This window comes from Lasioglossum baleicum, chromosome 9 (genome assembly GCF_051020765.1).
Source record: "Lasioglossum baleicum chromosome 9, iyLasBale1, whole genome shotgun sequence".
NCBI classification, from domain to species: domain Eukaryota; kingdom Metazoa; phylum Arthropoda; class Insecta; order Hymenoptera; family Halictidae; genus Lasioglossum; species Lasioglossum baleicum.
In genome coordinates this window covers 9,719,888-9,739,329 of record NC_134937.1, presented here as the reverse complement: position 1 = coordinate 9,739,329, position 19,442 = coordinate 9,719,888, and the positions used below count along the sequence as shown (strand labels likewise).

Below are 19,442 nucleotides of genomic sequence, written 5' to 3'. Positions count from 1 at the left end.
TTTCAAACTTTGATAATTATTCCTTCGAGTGTTTGTTATAGTGGACCTACGTACCAAATTTCGAACTTGTAGGTCAATGGGAAGTACCCAAAAGGTTTTGATGATCTGTCAGTCAGTCAGTCAGTGACAAATTTAGCGATTGTTTTGTCAATATTGAGACATGATAGCATTTAACAAGTGTACGAAATGACATCTCTCCATCTGCCTCCAGTGTCATGTTTATAATCCTCTAAAAACCGGCTAAGTTGTTTCGTGTAAAAGGAGGTAGTGCGAGAACTGGGCACCTAGATCTTTGTTTCATGTTCAAACTTTTTCTGGTGGGTTAAATATATTTAATATTTAGATATTTCATAGTGTTGAAAAATGTACGCGTTTAAGGATTGGATGCAAACACAGTTCCAGACAATTGCGCGTGCTGTGAACGCGCGCGGAGCTGGCGGCGCATTCGCAAGTTCTAGTCGCGTGCAAAGCTCCGACAGCCACAATGGAGGATTCGGCAAAAACTAACAGAAGCATGATGGTCTCGCCGCCATCTGGTCCCGTTTAATTCTCGGCTTGTTCTCCGTTTGCAGAAGCGGGCTGGCATTACACCGGGCCTCGGGCTCACAGTAAAATACAAGCCCCTCGCAGCGCCGTGCGCCCTTTCTCTCATTTTCTTTCTCGCCCTCGATCGGTCGGCCTCGCGAAAAACATTCCAGGCCCGATCGCCGTGAGATTAATTAATCTGATGCGACGACGACGACGCCGTGAAAAAGCGCGCCACCCCGAGAGAACGAAAGAGAGTGAGAAAAAGAGAGAGAGAGAGGTAGCGCTGCGAAATATTCGCAGTTACCGGCAATGCTTTCCGCAATCGGTGCGCTCCGCTGTGCACGCGGGCTCCGAGAGGAACGCGCCAGCCGTTCCAAGAGGAGGAGAGGCAAAGAGAGAGAGAGTGAGAGAAAAAAAGGACTCTCATTATTACGTATCGATACACCCGGAAAATAGCAGCGGCCGCCGGATCAGCCGCGATGAAAAAGAGAGGAGAGAAGGGAGAAAAATGACGCAGGGAAACGACGACGATAAGGGACGAAGAAAAGCAAGTATTGAGAGCGTGAGGAAAGCGACCGAAGACAAAACCGAAAGGAGACCGAGGGAACAACGGGGCCCGGGGGGCTGGAAAATGGCGGAGGGAAATAAGGGTCGATGGCTGGCAAGGGTGGAGCGAACGGGGGATTTGCTAGAAATTGTTGGGAGATCGAAAATCTCGAGAAAAAGAGAAGAGTGGGAGAAACGTGAAAACGCGTGGAACAGTTAGAGACAGGAATTTGTTGTGATCGGGGGAAGAAAAAGGAACTCGAAACTCGGGGGGAAGGAAGCCTGAAACAACTACGAAACAGGAGGAAGACACTGAAAAGTAATATGGAAAAAAATGCAGACAGAACTGGACGGGAAATAAAGAACAGCTGGAAAACCGCTGGACTCGATGAAGCGAGGTGGAGTTCGGATTGTGAACACACAAAAAAATTAAAAGCATAAAATCACCGGGAATGGAGGGAAAAGACAAAGTTGAAACTCTATCCCCGAAGAAAAGATCCTCGATGAAATCCAACCTCTCCCTACACTGAATCGAAAACGTTTGTCGAAACACGAAGAGGATGCACAGACCAAATCTCGATTTACGGAGTATCCATTTACACGATTGAGGTACATGTATCTACCTTTCTATCGATGGTCACCCATTTATATAATTATTTTCTAGTTCTTTAATATTAAAGTCGAAGTCCGAATGGAACTCTTACCGTATGGAACAAGCCGCAATCTTAACAACGGAAGTATGGGGATGATGATCACCGCGATCGCTAAGGGGTTGACGAAACGCCAAGGGAGGTCGGGGAAGACCAAAAATGACAAAGAATCGAACAATGGTGCGAGAAAGAAGGAGAAGAGAGGCGGAGCGAAGACGATGAAAGGGGGACGAAGAGGAGAAGAAAGACCGAAGGAAGGAGACGGCGGTCGCGAGAGAGGTGGCATAGGTCCTCAAGGGTGCGGCGGCGACAGCAACAGCGAGCAACAGCCCGATCAGTCATTAAATCGTCGCGATTCCCTTTTGTTTCCGGGGGGAGGGTTTGGAATGTGTGGGCGCTGGTTTATCCGTCCGTGTGTTTTCGTGTTGCGCCGGGGCGAAAGGGGTGCAAAACGACCGGCGGGGGATGTATATACTCTCCGGATGGATTCGATGGGCATAGGGTGTGCTAAAGAGCGCGAAAAGGAGAGCGAGCGAGACGGGAGCCGAGGGACAGAGAGGTCGCGAGATCGTCGAAGCCAGCGGACGGGGGCGGAAAAGGGGTTGCCGGGGGGTGGAAGGACAAAAAAAAAGAGGGAAGAGGGGAAAGGGAGAACGGTGGAGAGCGATCGGGCGTAACGTTTTTAATTGTTTCGCGCCCAGCCGCCTTTTGTTTCGGCGTTTATGCCTCGTAAACGGTTGCTGAACGCCAACAGGGGCCAACGGGGAGGGCACCGGTTCCACCTCTGACCCTCTCTTCTTTTCACCTTCCTACTCTTCGCCGACCTCCCGCCCCGCAAACCCTCTTAGGAGCCTTGTCACACTCCTTTCCGCGCCACGATACTCGTGGAAAACCGAGACGACGCTCATTTCTTACGCCTCGGCGCACCCCCCAATCCCACCCCTTTCAACTGCTTGCCTGCCCGACAAATTTCTGTTTCGGTGTACCGCTGCTTTTTAGGCTACATTTGTCAATATCTTTCGAAAGTCTCGCCGATGTTTACGAGGTGTAATCAAGAACTAGACTCTGTCAGTTTCCTTGCGACAGTATCAGATCAAATTTCATAGCTTTGCTAATCACTTCCCTATGCCCTGTGTGTATGCGTGCCAATTGTCATCGATTTACGGATACTTCAATGCGTGCTAAATGCAACTTACAATTAGTAAAAGCATGCTAATGTTTTCCAATATCTTTTAAGGTTTCTATTCCGATGTACGAAAATACAAAATTTCCGAGTATCAGAGGAGCAGTATCAGACCTAATTGGAGTGCTATAGTGCTTTATTGATGTTGTTTCGGCCGTGGTGAATTCACAGGAATTACACGTCTGATCGACGCCTGTGTCGACCGTCAACAGCATCAATTGACACGGACCTACCCTCGCTGTATGTACTTTTGCCATTGAACAAGCCACCGTGTATACTTCCTATCGTTACACATTGTTGACGATGCGTGCGAGTCAATAAGTGCGTGCGTTCAGCAAAATTATTGTCCGTCTACGCCGCCGTCGCTGGCGTGAATGTGACTCGATTTTCCACACCATTTTTCTCACCATTGAACGCAGAATAATTGGCTTCATCGAGGATGTAGAAAGGCTCTTACAATCCTCGTGATATAAAACAATTGCGAACAATTTTTGATACACAGACAGAATCCTCCTAAAAGAACCTCGCGATCAACAATCTAAACGTAAGATTTATCATCGCGGTAGAACACAGAGGAGACTGCGATAAACGATACCTTCCAGCTTAATTAAAGAGTGCCGGTCGCGCAACTGTTCATCTAAGGGATGTAACAGAAGAAAGAAGCCCGAGCCGCGGTTCAAGTACATATTTGATTAACCGCCGCTTCTTTTCTCCGGCATGGAAGAGAGGGGTTGCTCCCCCACCGGCTTCCGAACATAATATTTTTTCGATTCAGAGCGAAAACCGATCCGGCCCGGCACAATTGCCCGAAAAGAAAACCATCGAGGATGAATATAAAACACTTCGCGATTACCGGAGATTTCGTTTTTTCCCTTCCGGGAGAGCTTTCTTCTTTTTCGATTCGTTTCTTTTCCTGCGCTCTCACCCCTTTTCTTTCGTATGAATGATCGCTCATCGAGAACCCGACGGCTCGCACGGATCCGCTCGAACCTGTGATGCAAAGACACGATATCACCCAGAGATCTCCATTAAACGACCGTTTAACCCGCCGATTTGCCGGCTACATTTTCATCGGAATTTTCTGGCGCTGGGTCGTCGGTCACTGTTAAGTCTTTCAGGTGTAAACCGTGTCCTAGAAAGAGTTATTTAGGATAATTATTTAGAAGACTCAGTGTGTTGGCAAAACGTCGGCGAGATAATTCCTGTAGAAAGGGGAGATCATTTCTCGAAAGCCTTAACAGTGAGTAATATATGTATGTGGATACAATGGTCCTTGAGAATTATTTTCAGAGCTGGAACCGATATTACAACCCTCGTCAGGTTGCATCGAGTGTTGAAGCGCTGGCAGCATGGCGGAAAGTGTTAAGAACCGTGCGATTCCAAGGATTTCCATGGAAGTTCGATCGAGAGCATAGATCCTTCACGGATCACGGCCGAGCAAACGTTCGCGCAGGATAGAAAGGGGACGCTGGCCAGGAGTTTTGTTCAAACACACTTCGAAACGTGCTTCCAACGGCGGCGTTGCACGTGTACGTGCATTCGAAGGAGAGGCTACACCTATGCAAATAGACAGAGAGCCGGTCTAAGCGGTGCTGTTCGTAGCTGTGCCGTGTTCCGCGTACCGGTGCCTGACTCTTTGCAAACAATGTAGCCAGGCACGTCGCGAAAACATAAGTAGCCGCCGCCGGTGAGGATGGATTCCCATCTGGCCCCGAAGAGCGGACTTTAAATATATTCGAGGCGCGTTCGCGAATCCTTCTTCGCCGACGGCGAAATGGTAGGCCAAACACCGAGCCGAAGTTACTTCGAGTCACGAAACAGCGAAGCCTTGACTACGATGATCCCCTCGGGTGTATTAGCGCTGAAATGGCCAGAGTTTATCTCCGTCCTGACACATTGACCTAAGCGTATTTGCTCGGCGTTATCAAAGCTGTCTTTAATATTCACGAATGATCGATTGCAAAGAGGTACTCTACACACTTTCAACTTTTGAAATAGTCGAACACCGACAAGGATCTCTTTAACTTTAAAAGCCACAAGACATAAGAGATTCACAATCATGTGGATCAGACACAGAAACATATTTAACTTTAACTTTCTATTTTGAATCTTTGGATTCCGATATTTCCTTGATTCGATACTCGGACCCCAGACTAGAGCTTAGACCTAGAACTACTCTGCTTGTTTACTCTAATTTGTAGACTACCCGGTTCGAGAGATTTTTAAGAACATCCCATCGAATGATCGAATGGATTTTATATCATGCTTCTAAACGCGACGATACCATCAACCCGTTTCAAGACGGCAAGAGGGCAAGGAGAGGCAGCACATAGCACGAGGGCGAGCGTACACAGTCGAGTGAAATAATTTCCTGGTGTCCTCCGCAGCCACGAAAGAGGAAGAACAGAAGCGAACTGGTCTTTCACAAAGTTTCTTGGACACTCGAAGAAGCTTCTACTGTGAGAAACTGCCGGATAATGGTCCCCGTAGACGAAGGAGACCGAGCGATCCTTCAGGATAAAGGGTGTACCGCACACGTACACACAAAGGGACGTTCTTCCGCTCGCGTGTGCACCGGTGGGGGCTGCTCTACAAAGCGTATCCTACCTACTTCACGGAGGAATCCGCTGGAAAGACCAAATCTCCGCGTCCTCCTTTTCGACGTAATGACTGCGGTGCACGTTTCTGCCCCTTTGATACGCGAGACTGACATGCGTGCCATCCAAATTGGCCCCGGATCCACCCCCGTGGACCCATGGACTTCTCCCCGTTCACTGAACACGTTAAACTAACGTCTTCAGTTTGATACCCTCGCTTAACTTTTCCTACCTGTGCTCCTCCATCCGTCGATTTATATCCGAACGTGCGTTCACCCTCGGCTGAACGATACTCGGTAACATTCATGTTTACTGCGGTGTTAGCTTCGCACCGTGTTACCCTGTGGCCGGGATAAGGGTTGAAACATATATCAATATAAGGAAACTATTCATCAAATCTCTTGTTCTAATCTCGATTGAAAAGGTTTGAAGATGTTATTTCCTGAAAATCCGATACCATCGACCCTACGGTTTCAGACGTAGAAGTTATCAGTTGATGAGGAACACGAGCTACTAGGAACGGTTACTATTTCAGCGAATCCTCCCCTGAACAAGGGCAGAACGCGGGTTAATCCTTTTTAAGCCGGCAGGAAACTTGGCCAATCTGAGAGGGCAGCGAGTTCAGAAGGGGTGGAGTGCGGAATACAACAGGATCACATCCAGGAGAGGCACAATACACGGTATCGTCGGGATCTCTGTATATCCAGGACCGCGAGGAAGAGAGCGAGAGTGCATCAACCCTCTCCCGGCGGGCTCCGGATATCTCCTCCGGAGCCAGCAAGAATACAGAGACCGAGCAACCAACAAACCGGTCGTGAATCCCCCGCGGTGGTAGGCACTGGCCCGAGAAATTCAATTACGGCTAAACTTCTCGACTGAAGACGCGCCCGCCTCTGTACACTACTGTAAGCACTCTGTTTCGAAGATCGAACGGAGAGACATCTTGTGCACTTGCGACCCTCGACTTTTCAGATGGGGTGGGCTCCGGGGGGTCTCGAAACAGAAGGGAGGAACGGACGGCGGCGGAGGCGGAGGGGAGACACCGGGCAACCAAGGAACAAGAGGAACCTAGGTGTAATTGAAACCGAGTGAAATCGAAGTTTCCATCCCCCTGGCAGAAGACTCTACCTCTACCTCTCTATCTCTTCGTCCCTCTCTCTCTCTCTCTCTCACTCTTTCTCCCTCGCCTCGAGATCGAGCCAATGGGAAAAAACGGTGAAAAGAATTTCTGTCGGATGCAAAGCTCGGGATGCCGTTAAATGTTAGGAAGTATTGCGCATTTTAAAACTTTCCGTGTGCTATAAGCAGCCGCCGCGTGTACATCAGCAGCGTATTCGACTCGAAAGCTCGGGAATAAAATTTCCCGGAGTTCCTGTTTAACGTGAACCTTCGCTGTTTCAAATATACCAAGTCAGAACTGGATAGACACTATTCTAGCCACTGATGACGATGAACGTGTGTTGCTCGCGTGTATTCATTTTGTCCAGGATCGCGGCAAACCATCATTTTTCCAATATTCCGCGAAGCTGCAAAACGAGCAATGAAAATATGGCACGCGACCAACAGGAAAGAGACACAGAACACGAGAGAGAGAGAACGAGCGCATGCGTTTAGCACGCATGAGCTGCGTATGAGTGGCCATTAGGAGCGTGCGTGAACATACACGGCTAAATAGGGCAAGTGGCCAGAGACCATAATGTTAAGTAAATAATGGCCAAACTCGTGGCCCCTTATTATACCACTCGAACCAGAAGTCGTGCACTCGTTAGTGGCGGCTTTTAATTCTCTCCGTGGTTCAACCCTTCGCTCCTTTCCGGGCTTCTTCTCCTTCCTGGCTCATTCTCACCCTCCCGTGAAGTGCACGCGCGTGCCGTTCTCTAACCGTGAAGAGTGGACTTGTGCTTCTTATGGTACCAAAGCGGCCCCGTTGGACCCACCTGTTCGGTCAAGACCGTCACGATGGTACTTTCGCCGGTAAGAAATATCGAGGCCCATTCTTATCCCCCGAACTGTATTCTCGTTCGATACCGATCGTGCGTAGGGGTCCCGATGCTTTAGGCGAGATCAGAATCAGCTACTTATAGCGTTCGCCTGTTGGATAAGGGGCTCTGGAGAGCAGGGATCGCTGGACAAGTGTGTGCCACTCGATGCAGTGATAAAATCCGAGGTGTGTCACCTGATATTACCGTCTTGATCTACATCAATATTTCTCTTTGTACGGAACGGTGAATTGGACCACTTGTTTGGAGAAAGATCAACCAAAGTTTTCCTACGAATAGTTGAAAGTTTCTATCAATCTTGTACTACTAGATTCTCTACTCTACCAGAGTTGAAGATGAAGAAATAAGAGGACCTACAAGATCAATCTGCTAGGCAACTTCTTTTAGTGATTCTTCCGTAGTACGTCTTACAGTATATCTGCTAATTCAATTAAGGATTGATTGACTCACCTGTAATTCCACCGATGGATTCCTGCTTTTCGACCTTGGGCTGCCGGTATTCGTCCTGCGGCAGCCTCTTCCGTTGCAGGAGGCCGCAGTCAGGCTGTTGATGGAGTTGCGTTTGAATGTGTGCGGCGGCGGCCGCGGCTGCGGCTGCCGCTGCCGCCGGAATTGCCAATCCTGCTGGACTAGCAACGTGGCCTGGGTGCGGGGGTGGACTGCCAGCTGGCGTGGTTGCGGTCGCCGCACCAGGGAGAACAGGGGCGGTGGTGCAGCTGCCTGTATTGTACTGCAATTGCAGGCCTAACTCGCGCGCCTCACTTTCCTCCTGGGCCTGCTGCCTCCGTAACGCGACCTGCGAACAGTTCCTTTCGTTAGTCAACTGAAACCTTCGGAATTTCTTCCGAGCCAGAGATTCTCACTTGCAAGAACAACGTGTAAGAATAAGCGCAACATGCCTTCTTAACTAACTATAGCTTCGCGAAAATTCCTGGCACTATGTTACGTTACACGGAGTTAACGCAAACAAAAATGGCTGCAACTGCAGATGCTTTTTTCCCGGAACATTGTCTTTGTCATTGACAAACTTTAATTAGTTATCTTCGAGCTAATATCGCCACTGTTTGTGTAGTTGGATCACAAGCGTTTCTTCTTTCAATTTGGACTCTGTTCGTTAGTTAGTCTCCGAAGGATTGGTAATTAGTTGGATTATAATCACTAGACTGCGGATCTTTATGCGTTTATGGTTTCTAGAAATTTTCAGAAAATGCTAGAGTATAAAACTTGATAGAATTTAATACGATTTTTATTTATTTCAGACTTGCAAGGACTACCAAATACGATTTTATTTGAAGTTTCATATCGCGCGATGAATTCATACCGTTAAAAAGCAACAAGTGTTTGTGGCTTATTCATATTATTATTTTTAAATGTATAATTGGAAACGCGTGTGCAAAACATTTATATTCGCGAGCGATTGAAAAAAGATCGTTCGAATGGACCTGTGCTGACCCAGTCACAGGTTTCCACCTGATCCTCGAGGTATTCAAATAATTAAATTTAAATCATCGGTCAATGATGTATATGAAAACGCTCTGTAATTGTGTTAAATGCAACAAAGTAGTAATTACTATAGTGTCTCCTTTGGTAAAAGGCTGAACTTCAAACTTGACAGACTACTAGAGAGCCGACGGCCGTCGCCACCATATTGGTACCCGACAAACTTATTTTGTAATAATGAATTTCGAGACACAGATGTTTATACAAGCTCATAATCCTGTGTATTAATTACGCGAGAATACAGAAAGTATTAAGGGTTGATTTTAGAAAGCAAAATAAAATGAAAATGGCTATTTCGCCATTTTCATCAGAATGCAATTTTCTTCTTAATTTTAAACGTATACAATAAGATGCATTGTAGTTATATTTCATTATCATTTACATTATAACATTGGTAATATTACGTTACATCGACTTTGAAAATTCGATTTTCATACATGTTATTTCCAAAGGAGAGAAAATACATAAATTACGTACACGGTAAAATTCTTTAATTTTCCTGGAATAAATGATCCCATTATTATTGATCAAAAAAGCAAAACGCTCGAGCCACACCGGCGTATTACTGGGCGCACACTCATTTTACAGCAGACTAAAAAGAGCCGTACAATTATAGGGATCAATTCATTCCCCTTTTTTACGGGACGGTAATTTGAATTGAAATTTGCATAAACATTTACGGTTTCGCGGTTATAGTCGCCCATGGCGCTCTAGAATCGTTTTACCGCGGGCGGTCGTATTTATTTTCAATAGCAAACGAGAGAATGATTAAGCTTTTAGCTTTGCGGTCCCCACACATATAAAAAGAGCGTTTGCCGCGAATAAAATTCGACTTACGATTGAATAGAAATCGATCTCGTGGCGTATCGTAGAAAGATATCTCGACGGATAGGGAGCAGGTGCAATGATATGAAAATGATGCAATAAGAGGGCACAAGGGCCGACAAATCAAGCAGTCGAGTGGGTATAGTGTTACGATCCGGCGGAACCGAAGTATGGGGCTTGTAATCTCATCCGCGGTTAGGCGAAAATGCCAGCAGCAAATGAATGTTCAATATTACTGTTTATTTCATAATTCTAAATTGAAAAATTATTTTCCAAACATTTTTACAACTTTTCAGCTATAATAATTTATCTTTATTTAATTAATAAACGTTTTCTATTCGTAATAAGTTCTTTACTTTAAAGATAAAAAATAAATTGGGACCGAGAATCGCCAAATTGCCAATAAGTAACTAATTTGTTAACGAGATCATCATATACAAAATTTTAAAAAATATTCGCTTAAAATTCAATTCTCACTTGCAAAATAATGTGCATGTTTTGCTAGCTAATTGAATAATTACCTAAATGATCGACTTTACTAATCGAAGTGCTAAGTTTATTTAATACGTTAATTATGTTTAAACTGGTAGAAAAATGGTAATGGCGAAGCTAGCGACGGCGAAGAATTTCTTTGCTGTAGATTACTGTGTAAACACGGCTTATTCCCTTGTGAAATTAAGAAACATAAGAACAATCGAGGAAAAGAAAGTCGCACGTTACAAAAGACCCTTTCGCTGATTCTAATTGGATCAGTTCACACTTCCTTGAACCATTTCACGAACCTATGGTAGTGGAAACGACACTCACAACTCACGCCTCCGACGAATACTTCTGCACAATTTTTCGACTAATATTCCACGAATTGCACAACTTTTTTATTTCACGAAGTCCTCAAAAATTAAAATTGTAATATTGATAATTACACTCATAAATAACCTAGTCAATTTAAGCAGTAATTATTCAAATGAAAGCCCAATTTAAGGTATACAATAACACTGAAACGTTACAGAGTGCAAATTGCTTGTCAGCAACAATTGTATATTTTCCGTGCTCTCGTTCGACTCAAGTACGAACGGTATTGGTTCTGCGCACCATTTTGTTATATGTATACGAATTGAATGACTGTTGCCACTCGAAACAGGTTACCGTATTGTTCGAATGAATAATGAATCTATCATATAACAATTTTTATCATTAATCACTGCTATTTGATTATCAGGTTATGTCATTCATGTCAGATCCATACAACTCTTAGAGTATAATTACTTTAAATATCTGTTATTAGTATACATTTTCAATACTCACAGTGGCAATTACAATTACCAAAACGTTCGACACTTGGCACGAAACTACTTTCGATTCAACTTGAAGTTATTCGATTCTCGAAGTGCATTACGTATGCATATCGAACACTTGTAAAAATCGATTCATAACCTTGTTTCAAAAATGCTTCGTAACAACTCGAGTGACACTAATGTCACGTTAATACTAGTTGATGAGTATGACCTGGTTTTTCCACTCTCGATATATTTTGTTTATACACTTTATACATTTCTAACATACATTAAACATTTCAGCAGACGACTGTTCAAATCAAGAGAACATAAAAAACAAGTGAAAGAAGTGGCGATTTCGGTTCCCTTTCCAAACTAGCCAACAAAAACCGCCAACACATTGTAACAGTTTTCCTGTCATGTGGTACGTATGCAACTATTAAAAGAACATAACAGGATCAACAAACTCGCGAATCGATAACAATTTGAAAACCTAGGTTGCGTTACCGCAACTTTGTCACAGTCGAGCCTCGTCTTATTCTGACACGTAGAATTACTTTTCAAAACATTTACAGTCCCTGGCCGAAAAATTAGGATACGTACAATTCTACAAATTTTTACAAATTATGCATATTTCTTATATCCATTATTTTGTTTTTTAAATCGTCTATTCTGCTGACAGGTGATGCGTTTACAAGCGTTTTGAGTAAACCACAAACGTCAGCAAAGGGATTCACGGCAGAAGAGTTTCCTGGCCTTGGGAGCACAGTAATTTCGTTTGTATATTTAAATTATTAATACGCATGTCGCCAATACCTCAACTAAAAACACGCAAGACTTCAAGAATTGTGAGTAGCCCCAATTTTTTGGCCAGTACTGCACGTGTCATCGAACGTAGTAAACATGTATTATCTAACAATGTAATATTACTTTACCTGGGCAGCCATGACACGTTGCCGTTCGGCGATCAGGGTACATTTCGCACACACGCAGTCCCGCCAACGGCAGTATCGTTTGTGACCCTTCAACGCGGACACGACACCGTGGTTGCGGCATCTCGCGCACTTCGGTGTCCTTTGGTATCTCTCGGCACTGGCACGAAGGAAGAACGCGGCTGGTAGCACGTGATGTTGCTGCTGTTGCTGCTGGTGCTGCATCAGTTGGCCGACGTCAACACCAAGTCCGACACCCCGCGGTAACGACATCGTGTTGCGGAATCGAACCGGCCCCGACAGCTTATTATTTACAAGAATGAAAAACCAGCAGAACGAGAACAACAAACAAAAATCACTGAACAAGACAAACGGTCAACAACGATCACGGATAGACGACATCGTGTTCCCGGTTGGGCACGACAAACGGCGAATATCGTCAGTACATATCACGGAGAACAGTCTTTTTCGGCGGAGCATGAAGCCCGGTGCCCACTGACACGCGTCGCTGCGCTCATCTTAAAACGAAACTGATCACTGCCGGTAAAGTCTTCTTTCTCTCTCTCTCTTTCTCTCGTCACCGTTGAAACATCCCCCGAGATAACTCGGTTGTCCACGATTTCTCCGATTGTCTTCCTGTGTTCCAAAGGAAGGTCCGCAGACTGTAATACTATGTCGAGGATAATCGGTGGGCGACCAGCGGATCCACACACGCGATCGTTACTCGACGGCAACTCGCAGAGGGGGGGCGCACACGATGCTGAAGTATAGAGACAGAGAGCTTGTGTCCACACCACACCCGGCTCTTCTTACTTCAACCGAAGAAATCACATTTAACGCCCGTTCGCTGGAAACTCTCTCGAACCGGCGCCGTGGAGCGAGCGAGACACTGTCGGTAGGTGGTGACGAGCACGCGGCGAGGGGAGGGGGCGGAGGCTCGACGGACTAGCAGCGGGAAACGCGCACGCGCCCACACGTCCGAATCTACGCCGACGAGGAAGAGCGACGGCGGCGGCACCACCGTTCGTACGGGTGTCGGGGTACGAAATGCGGGATCGGGCTGACTCCTGTCGCGCGGCACTCTCTCTCGCTCTCCGGCATTGTCAACAATTGCAGCATCCCGGGGTGAGTCGATTCAGGTAGCGCGGAGAGACAGAGAAGCGGTGTGGTGGTGTCGCGGCAGCGAAGAGGGAGCCCGAAGGCGGACGATGGAGGAGTAGGAGGAGGTGGAGGGAGTCGGAATGGTGGGGGACGATCGTAACCGCCGGAACGGGGAAGGGGGCGGAATGTCACGGAGGATCCTGGAAACTAGGAGAGAGAGAGAAAGAGACGGAACCGGAGGCAGGAAGGTGTGCAGGAAAATCGTGAAAGAAGGTGGAAAAGCGAGAGGAGAGAGAGAGAAAAAGAATGGGAAAAGAAACGAGTGGATTTGCGGGAAAGAGAGAGAGAGAGAGGATAAAGGGGACGCGGGAGAGGAAGGACAAGTATGCGGTACGAGAGGGACGGAACGATGAAAGGAGGTGGGACGGTTAAAACCGCCGAGAGGGGCGGGGGAGAGGGGGAATCGGAATGTCGCGGAAAGGATGCAGGAGACTGGGAGTGAGATAGAGAACGAAGAGGAAAGTGTGGAGGAAAAACGTGAAAGAAGGCGGAAAAGTGGGAAGGGAGGGAAAGAATGAGAAAAGAAACGAGAGATGGGTAGAGGGGAAAGTGTGAAGCGGGAGCGGGATGGAAGGATGAAAAGGATCGAGTAGAAGCAGGGGAAAGGGAGGGAAGGTATGCAGCGGGGAGGGATAGGGCAGAAACTAACGACCCCTCCACAGTTGCGCGAAATAAAACACTGTGCCACAGTGTACCTCCCCGGAGCTTCGGCCATACGCGACGCCGCGCTTAGGCGCGGCCACGCCCGCGCGCCCGTCCGATTGGCCGAGCCCGCTGTTCCGCCAAGATGTTAAGAGTTTATATCTGACCGGGGGTGAAAGGGGGACATACCCGACCGCGTACCCACCTACCAACTCACCCTCGATAAACTGTGCGTATATACGGGAGAGAAAGAGAGAGGGGGGGGAGAGAAGAGGGTCGCGCGCGTATCAGACCGTGTGTATTTTGTATATCCGTGCCTGGCGGTAGAGGCAAAACGGACGAACACATTACTCTTTTATTTCAAAACCCGTTCCGAACCCGCGGCCAACAATGCGTAGCGATGCTCAGTCGTTTCTCTTTACGCTCCGCCTTTTGTTTCGCGTCGGGACTGTTTTTAACCATACACGCCTTCCTCGTCCCCTTCGGTGAAGAACATGTCCCTTCCTTCTTTATTTCGTTGGTTCTTTCTTTCCTTCTTCTTTTTATTTTCTCCTTTCAGCATCTCTCGCTTCTGCGCTCCGTCGCGGTTGCTCTCGCGATCTCTCCTCCGTCTCGCTTCTGTTTTTCTTTCTTTCGTTTCTTTTTTTTTTCACGTCCATCCATCCAGGGTTTCTGCCTCTCGGTGCCCCGTAAACCACACGAGCGCACAACGTCATATTATAGCGGACGAGCCTTTCTTGAATCATATTCTACAATGAGGTTTCAATAGGGGGAAGCCCTATTGTCGTTCACCAATGGCGACCGATTTTATAGTGATCTAATGTACAGATGTTATTTACCCGGCAATGAGAACGGAATAAAAGCGTTCCATGTAGTAAGCGTTCTGCGATCTCGATCCTTGTATATCTCTCCCTCCCCCACCCCTCTCTCTCTCTACGATTGCTTACCTACCACTGCCTGTCTACACGGACCCCATAATACTCTACCCTACCCACGTACAATGGCACTATTACCTTTGATTTAGCCATGCGGACGAAAGTAACTATGTCTATCGAGACGAGGCCACGACATTTGCATTTAAATATCGCTTGGTTACGATATTATCTGATACCGAACACGTTGCCATTAGATATTGTTCACGGTTAAATAAGCCCCGTCTGTCGGACTTTCGTTTCCTGTGACATTTTTCACCAATGAAATGTGCACAGGGTGCTCAACACGAATGTAGTCATTTTGCAATGAAACAATTGTTATTAAACGTGTAATAACAATGATATTACCTTGTCAAAATACGTTGCTAAAAATGGTAGTAAAACAAGAATTAAATAACCGTGGAATCAGACTGAATACGAATAAATATAATATGAAAGGAGGTCAAGCGGAGCTTGTGATCTCGTTACGCATTTCAGCGCGATTTGATAATGACAAAGCGAAATTAAAATAATATCATGTCGTCTGTAAAAAAGTCCTAGCCAATAGTCTCTGGAATTACAGCACGCGATGCGATTAATGTTAAGCGAAAAACCTATTACATATAGCCCGTTCAATTTCCATATTTCTCTAATTCAAAACAGCTCGGCCATTGTAGAATGAGAACTTTCAACTACGATTTTCATTGAACCGCATGTTTCGACGCGTTCGTCCATTATTTATAAAACGCAATGACGATTCGAGCAACATCGAAAATATGCGTGGAAACGGGTATTCATCGATACCAGTGTACATCGACACGGACCATTTTTTACTCTGGCATATCGGCCACTCAAAAGCGAACGTGCGCGCCGATGGATAAATCAATAAACCAATAGCTATGGCAATACACGCCTGCTTTCAAAGTATCAGGCGACACCACCACAGCCTTATTTACGCAGTTGCTGGAATTACAATGCGAGCAAAATTTCGCGTCTGCTTTTCTCGATTTAAATTATCAAAACGATCTAACATACCGATAATCTTTTTCAGGAAATTGCGAACTGTAAAGGTGAATCTTTTCTGGTCGAACGTTGCAACAATTTCTCAGACATCCGACCAAAATCCAACAAGACGCGTTTCTCGAGTGTTTGTACACGCAACAGAAGATACAATATGTCCGTTCCCAAGATCAAGATCGAAAGAAGCAATTCCTTAAGAAGTCTCTCCCACGCTTCTTACCACCTGATCTCCGCGTTTCGAGAAGTATCCGATCTATCGTTGAAAGTAGCAGGTACAATGTGTAACAATCGTGTATACACAGAACCTTCCCTCCGGCTGTTTGAATTGGGGTAGCGGAGATCGAGATCAAGATCGCGTCTATATCGAATTACAATGTTTGCCAACATGACGCGGGATCGGCAACACCACGGAAACAGCTGATCAAATCAGCGCTGATCGGATAAGGGAGATTAGGACGCAGCACGTCAAAGAGCGACGAGAGAGCGCAGGTACAAAACGGCTGCACGATCGTCCGCGATATCTGCGTGGGTGAACACTGTGTGACCTCTTTGTCGGTCAACTGGCAAGCACGGGGACAAGAGAGCTGCCACCCGGGAATTCTGTTGTTCGAATTGCGCAAGGTCTCTTCGGTTACATCACTGTTTTCGCTTTTATTTGTGACGCCATAGTTCAGTTTTCACGTTTCCTCGGAGAATGCAGCAAACCAACTTTTACCTCACACGCTGTTCCATTTTGTTTTCGAATCTGTTGATCTTACGTTAGTTCTAAACTGAACGTAACACAGGCACTGGTAAGAGAAATTTTGATACCGTTTCTAATAAGAACAGCGGTTTCCAACCTGGGAAAAACCTTAATTTGTAGCTTTCACTTTTTTATAATAAAGTTTTTATTATTTAAAACGTGTCTATAAAGGTTGAAACCCGCTGAATTAGAATGTCTGCTAATCATCAGAACTTTGGTCATAGGTACACGATGCAGAGATTAGAAAAAGATTGATTCCAAAGGAAACCTCGGCTGAATCGAAACAACTCTTTCGGAAGGACGGCAGATCTGGTGCACAATTGGTCACAAGGCGGGTCTAATATTAGGAAGAATGGTAGAGCAAATTTGTATACACCGGGGTGTTACTACGACTCGGTAACCAGTTGGAAGCAGTGGCAGGGGACAAGTAACCATGAGGACCGGGTGATCAAAGTAATCGGACCGGTACTTTAGATTGAGAGGCATACAAAGAGTTACTGCTATAATCCCCGCTAAATATTCCTCTTAATCCCTTCATCAAAGTTATTTCAGACTTGCCACATTATCACAGCCATTTAAATAACAAAGCATTCGGTACATGGGGTCGACACGGCAGGATCTGGAACGTACGAGGGTCTTATTGGTCGGGATGTTGGTCACACCCTTCGTCACGCACGCGACTCACTCGCATATGAAAACAGTGTTGCCTAATTCTGATATTTGATATTTCGTCTACTTTAAATAAGCCGAGGCAACAGTTTGCTCCAAAAGGAATTGGAATATTATTTGAGAAATGGAGAAGTATGATCAAAGTCTTTCTTACTTTTAAATTCTTTCAATCTTTGCACTGTTTGCAATGGCATCTATCCATTTTTGTCATAAATGCATAAAATCCGCTGTCTACATAAGCATCATTTTACAGATATGAAGAAAACGAACCGGATACATTAGTCCGGATAAATCTGGGAAGATAGTAGCGCGTGAAAGGCACGTGTCATCATCCACACGTACCGATCAGTTCTCGTGCCCAAGCGATGACCACCGTACAAAAATGCTCGGACCCCGGATACACGCACCCAGGTCTCCCCGGCCAGGGAAACGGCACGAAGAGAAGTGTACGCATATGGGTTATGTATGGATCTCGGCGTGTTCTGTGTTTGAAGGGTTGGAGATAATATATAACCCGTTTCGCCGCGGCGAGAGGGAGCGAGAGGGCGAGTGAGAGAGCTTTTTAGCTTTGACCGTTTCATCTGGCGTCGGTCGAGTCCAGCCTGTGCTATTTCGCCCCCATAATATCGGCGCACCTATATCTCTACGTCCGTCACGTTTTTTTTTCGCTCCCCATTCGCAGCCCTGCAGCACCCGATCTGCCCTCTGCGGCTTGGAGGCTTTAAAAAATGAGCCGGGACATTATTTTTACGGGCTCCTCTCCACCCTCGAACCGGCCCTTCGCCCTCTCTGCCCTTCCGTCCCCAGTCGGCGAGCCGTGGCCTCGAGTGACCAGGTCCAGTTCAGCTGGTCGTCGTTTCCGCCGGCGCAGCTTGCAATGTGCCGCATCAGCGAATGTGCAAAAATCCGAGGGAGAGAAAACGGGGGTTTGCGGCACGGAGGAAAATCGGCGACCGTTTCGCGGAATGGGGACGGACAAGGTGGGCGAGACGGAAGACGAGGAAAGGGGACCAGGAACGGAAGAGGGAAAAAGTTGCGGCGAGGTGTGAACGTGAGAGAAAGCCCACCCTCCTCCCTCTCTGGGACGACGAAAGCGGAACGGGGACGGAGGAAAAAGATTATATATCTCGTCTCCCACGTCCGTTCGTTCGTAGCACGGTCGTTCCCGGTGGTATGGATGTGGCCCCGTGGATATATCGGGAGCCTGGGAAGCCATTTTCAATTCAATCTGTTAAAAGCACGTCAAAAAGTCATACGGTATTTCACCGGCGCGGTAGATCGCGGCGAGGCCGCAGCCTTCATGCGGCGATGACGGTGCCGCGGTGAATGGCATCCTCGGCTATGCAGCCAACGAAATATGCGCCCCTGCACCGAGTCGATTCACGTCGGAAACGACTGACGGTTAAACATTCGCCGTGTTGGCAACTTCGACTGTACAACCCTTTCCATCGAATGATGAATCCCACGCTGTTTCAACACGTTGATTACTGTGGTGGTCACTATTGACCGGCGAAACCGAAGTCGATAAAAATACGTAAACATGTCAACTAATAATTACATTGTAAAACAAGAATAACTGAGTATTTTTAGTTGGCGCAACTTGGTCGCAATCGGGGAAATTCCATCTCGAAGGGAAAAGGAATGGAGTCTCCCCGCTTTGTACGCCGCCGTGTATGAACAGTTATATTTGAAGAGGGTGAAACAGGCGTGGTTAGCAACCCTAGGTGAGACAGTATCGACCAATGAGAAGGCACTGCCCGATGTGGCAACAGTTGCAAACGCAAGCGCCGTCAGGGTTGCCTGTGCGAGTTGCGGATAGGTTGATGTGCACGGGTGTTTAATATATGGGCGCAGACTCGAACACTGGGTACAGTGTTCAAACGGTAACGCCTGCCCCAAGCTCGCGTTCAGATTGGTTACCAAATTAACCCATTCACTGACAGACCTTCTTGCTACAGTCTGTCCAATCGTTTCGTCGTTTAAACTGCACGCCTTTCATTGGGGCCCTCAAATGTTAACCCTTTGATTGCTAAAAGTGCGTGCACGCGTTTACACGTGGATCATACATTCGAGGTATAAAATCATTTATAGGAAAATTAATGGTAATTATTAACGTACCAGGTATTGCAAATTCTTTATTTTATTCCACTCTTTATTCTAATTAGTTTCAATTTCAATGGCACGCCATTAGTCGGTTTGCGAATATCGAAAAGAAGAGGAGAAAATGTAAAAACTATTGCAGCGGCGTAAATAAATTATTTT

General features: G+C 46.4%; 2 protein-coding genes across 8 annotated transcripts in view; one reads left to right on the top strand and one right to left on the bottom strand.

Moving 5' to 3' along the window:
- Window positions 1-12,308, bottom strand: part of Dmrt99b (doublesex-Mab related 99B) — a 26,798-nt gene extending 14,490 nt beyond the window's left edge. For all 3 annotated transcript variants that reach the window (XM_076431114.1, XM_076431115.1, XM_076431116.1), the window contains exons 1-2: window positions 12,039-12,308; window positions 7,955-8,300 (exon numbers count right to left, since the gene is read on the bottom strand). In XM_076431114.1, coding sequence (XP_076287229.1) covers window positions 7,955-8,300; window positions 12,039-12,308 — 616 coding nt within the window. The remainder of the gene's footprint in view (window positions 1-7,954; window positions 8,301-12,038) is intronic.
- Window positions 11,253-19,442, top strand: LOC143212383 (uncharacterized). 5 transcript variants are annotated; one of them, XR_013009684.1, is made up of 7 exons: window positions 11,275-11,328; window positions 11,407-11,527; window positions 11,786-12,578; window positions 12,685-13,384; window positions 15,801-16,560; window positions 16,736-17,312; window positions 17,434-19,438. XR_013009684.1 is itself a non-coding variant. In XM_076431130.1 (4 exons), the coding sequence occupies exons 1-2, from the start codon at window positions 13,083-13,085 to the stop codon at window positions 16,101-16,103; spliced, it is 381 nt and encodes a 126-aa protein (XP_076287245.1). In that variant the 5' UTR covers window positions 13,030-13,082; the 3' UTR covers window positions 16,104-16,560; window positions 16,736-17,312; window positions 17,434-19,440. The 5 variants fall into 5 exon arrangements, 2 of the variants coding, with proteins under 2 accessions (XP_076287245.1, XP_076287244.1); XR_013009682.1 differs by having other exon boundaries at window positions 11,786-11,951; window positions 12,047-13,384; window positions 17,434-19,437; XR_013009683.1 differs by having other exon boundaries at window positions 11,253-11,328; window positions 11,410-11,527; window positions 11,786-13,384.

What these genes read in the sequence shown, in the direction of transcription:
- LOC143212383 (XM_076431129.1), top strand. Translation starts at nt 13,277, where the DNA reads ATGGTGGGGGACGATCGTAACCGCCGGAACGGGGAAGGGGGCGGAATG. An exon ending in ACGGAACCGGAGGCAGGAAG is followed by an intron (nt 13,385 to 15,800) that starts GTGTGCAGGAAA and finishes AATCTTTTTCAG; the next exon opens with GAAATTGCGAACTGTAAAGG.